Consider the following 3241-nt stretch of genomic DNA (forward strand, 5'->3'; position numbering starts at 1 on the left):
GTGACGTCACCATCTATGTATAGAATGCGTCATGCATATCAAACTTCAGATATTCAGGCTGCAGTTAGTATTGACATGACGGTTAGAATGGTATTTCGCTTTATTGTTCTCCTTGCCTTAAGTTCTGGACAAAATCTTGAACCGCAATGCTCCAAGTTTGATTACGAGGAGAAATTAATTACAAAAGTTATAAAATTGGAGCTTAATATCAACGCATTGAAGAAGCAAATTCGAGAGACTGATGCCCAACGCGAGATGACGCAGCTGAATGGTAACAATTGAAGAATTTTAATTATACTACTACTACTTATTATTATTATTATTATTAGTAGTAGTAGTAGTAATAGTAGTAGTAGTAGTAGTAGTAGTAGTAGTAGTAGTAGTAGTAGTAGTAGTAGTAGTAGTAGTAGTAGTAGTAGTAGTAGTAGTAGTAGTAGTATCATTATTATTATTTTTGTCGTCAAAATGGTGGGCTTATGTTTATGATTGCATTTGAAATGGTGAATGATAATAATGAAAATAATTTTAATAATTTCGACGACGACAACGATAATGGTGATGATTTCACCGATATGGAATCAAGATTTGTTGAGCCTTAGAAGTTATTGTTTTATTACAACTGGACTTTCATATTGACTTTTCTTTCCCAGGGGGTGGTACTTACGTGAGATGGGGGCGGACCAGCTGTCCTGGAAATGGGACCGAGACCGTCTACAGAGGTAGACCAAAGATCTCTTTAAATGGCTTCCTATCAATACTGGTATTTTTATTACACTAGCTTACATGTCAGTGATTTAATCCAATAGCATGAAAATAAAAATCCATCTAATGGTTGGACCGATGTTAATATTTAAGCCAATATTTAATGCGTTTTAAGTCAAGTCATAATGAACATTACTCATATGTTTTTGAGCTATTTAATTAATTGGATGAAATAGTTATACCAACGTCAAACTAAAAACATAATTATTAAACAATATACAATAAAAACAATAATGTTCCTTAATCGATTGTGCAGTTTATGGGTTGGTAGTTGCACAAAGATTTAGAATTTTTATGTCATAGTAATTTTCATTGAAAACTATCGTTAAAGGGACTGTCAACCACGAATGACGAAAAAAGAAAAGTTCTAAAATACCGTATTTTTTTACAATTATTAGTTTATATTGATTAAAATATCACGACTGGTACCGGGGTATTTTACATTACTTGAAAAAAAATCATATTTTCAGTATATTTGGTAATAAAATTTCGCGATGTGAAATCGAAAGAACATCGCGAAAATAGGTGACATAAAGATATACACACTATAAATAACGCAAGTAGATTGATCATTTTATATATTAGATATATACAATTCACAATTTGCATTCCTGGTTTTACCACGTGACGATGATGATCAATCTACTGGCGTTATTTATAGTTAACTGGTAGTTACCTGGTAGACATAGATACCCAGTAAAATTTATTACCAAATATACTGAAAATATGAAAACTTAACAACTTTTTTCAAGTAATGTAATATACCAGTCGTGATATTTTAATCAATATAAACTAATAATTGTAAAAAATATGGTATTTTACAACTTTTCTTTTCCTCGTTGTCGTGGTTGACAGTCCCTTTAAGAATACGGTTATATAGTAAACTTTGTTACACCATGACAATGACAAAAATATAAACAAGTATAATCCTCTTTGCAACAAAACAACAACAACAGGCGACTGATAAACGGATATAAACCTTCGTCCCAAAATAACGCGTATCAATACTTTTGTAAAGTTGAACATTTGCTTATATTGTTTCATCGTGATTTGAAAGAAGTTTGTTCAGTTACCTCTTCCGACCCGCTGAATCCGCCTCTGATATGCAAACTAAGAACGAGTCACCGTCCGTTTAGATTTCGGAAAATCTGAATTTTATATAAAAGCAAAAATGCCTTTTGCCAGTCAAAGTTTAAATCGCAAGCTTGTGAAATGCGACTTTGTACGCACAACTTTTCAGCGTTTCAAGTAATATACTAGTGTTAAGTCAAACTGATAGGTATCAAACAGTCTTTAAATAACAAGAATACGACGAGTCAGATGACACTTCTAAGATTTTTTATAATAAAAAAGTGCATTTGCACAAGTATTCCTCAAACAATAATGAGGAACTGAGAACTTTAATAGAGTATAGTCTTGTTACATTCATCAGGTTACGTCGCAGGGTCGTTTTACACACATAAAGGAGCAGCTGCAAACTTTCTGTGTCTGCCGGAAACGCCAGAGTGGGGTTATTACAATGACAACGCTATCAACGATACTGCATATGTATACGGCGCTGAATATCAGCTGGACGGCAGAGAAAGCGACAATGGTTTCATAGGTAACGTCTACCAACAAGACGCCCCTTGTGCAGTCTGCCGCACTAGCCGGAAGTCCGTGCTAATGGTTCCCGCCAAGCTTACGTGCTTTAGCGGCTGGACCATGGAGTACAGCGGCTATCTCGTCGCGGGTTCCGCACTGCATGAAGCGGCAACGGAATACATCTGCCTAGATGGGAAGCCAGAAATGGTTCCCGGAAAAGGCGAGAATCACAACGGGAAGCTCATGTACCTGACGGAAGCGCGTTGTGGTTCACTGCCATGCCCTCCTTACGTCAACGGCCGGGAACTGACGTGCGTCGTGTGCTCACGTTAACGTTTTAATGTACAATTTCTTATTATTAAATTATAATGTTTTGTTTCAAGTCGAATACAGTGGGACCATGCTTATTTTTTGTTTATTTTGAATAATCGAGTTTGTTCATACGGACATGTTTTAATGATTTGTAAATCCCTTTCCTGCAATACAACTACTCAAATTCAATAAACACTCATACAATAATACCTTACATCGCTTAAATTGGCTGATTGTATAGCCGTAAATGGGTCAAGTTTCAAATAGCACAACATCTAGAGCGAATATTCCAAAAAATATGGTTTGACTGTCAAATTTTCAGAAATAGATTTTTGAGTGCAAAAACAAAGACATTTTAGTAAAGGATTAAGTTTATTCAACAATCATGCAAATTTTACTTATCGAATATTTTTTCAGTATTATTGACAGTAAATTGACGCTTAAAGGGGCCTTTTCACAGATTTAAGCATTTATTGAAGTTTGTCATTAAGAACTTTATATTGATAAAAGTAAACATTGGATCTAAAAAGCTTCAGTAAAAAACAATGATAAAATTAAAGAAAAAAAAGTAACCCTCAACTGG

At 34.5% G+C, this 3241-nt stretch overlaps 1 protein-coding gene across 1 annotated transcript; it reads left to right on the forward strand.

Annotated features, from left to right (window-relative positions):
• The first annotated feature begins 255 nt into the window (after positions 1 to 255).
• On the forward strand, positions 256 to 2910 carry LOC127842173 (short-chain collagen C4-like). The gene is made up of 3 exons (XM_052371531.1): positions 256 to 271; positions 651 to 760; positions 2170 to 2910. The coding sequence occupies exons 1-3, from the start codon at positions 256 to 258 to the stop codon at positions 2677 to 2679; spliced, it is 636 nt and encodes a 211-aa protein (XP_052227491.1). The 3' UTR covers positions 2680 to 2910.
• The last annotated feature ends 331 nt before the right edge of the window (positions 2911 to 3241 follow it).

This window comes from Dreissena polymorpha, chromosome 8, assembly GCF_020536995.1.
Source record: "Dreissena polymorpha isolate Duluth1 chromosome 8, UMN_Dpol_1.0, whole genome shotgun sequence".
Taxonomy (NCBI): Eukaryota; Metazoa; Mollusca; class Bivalvia; order Myida; family Dreissenidae; genus Dreissena; species Dreissena polymorpha.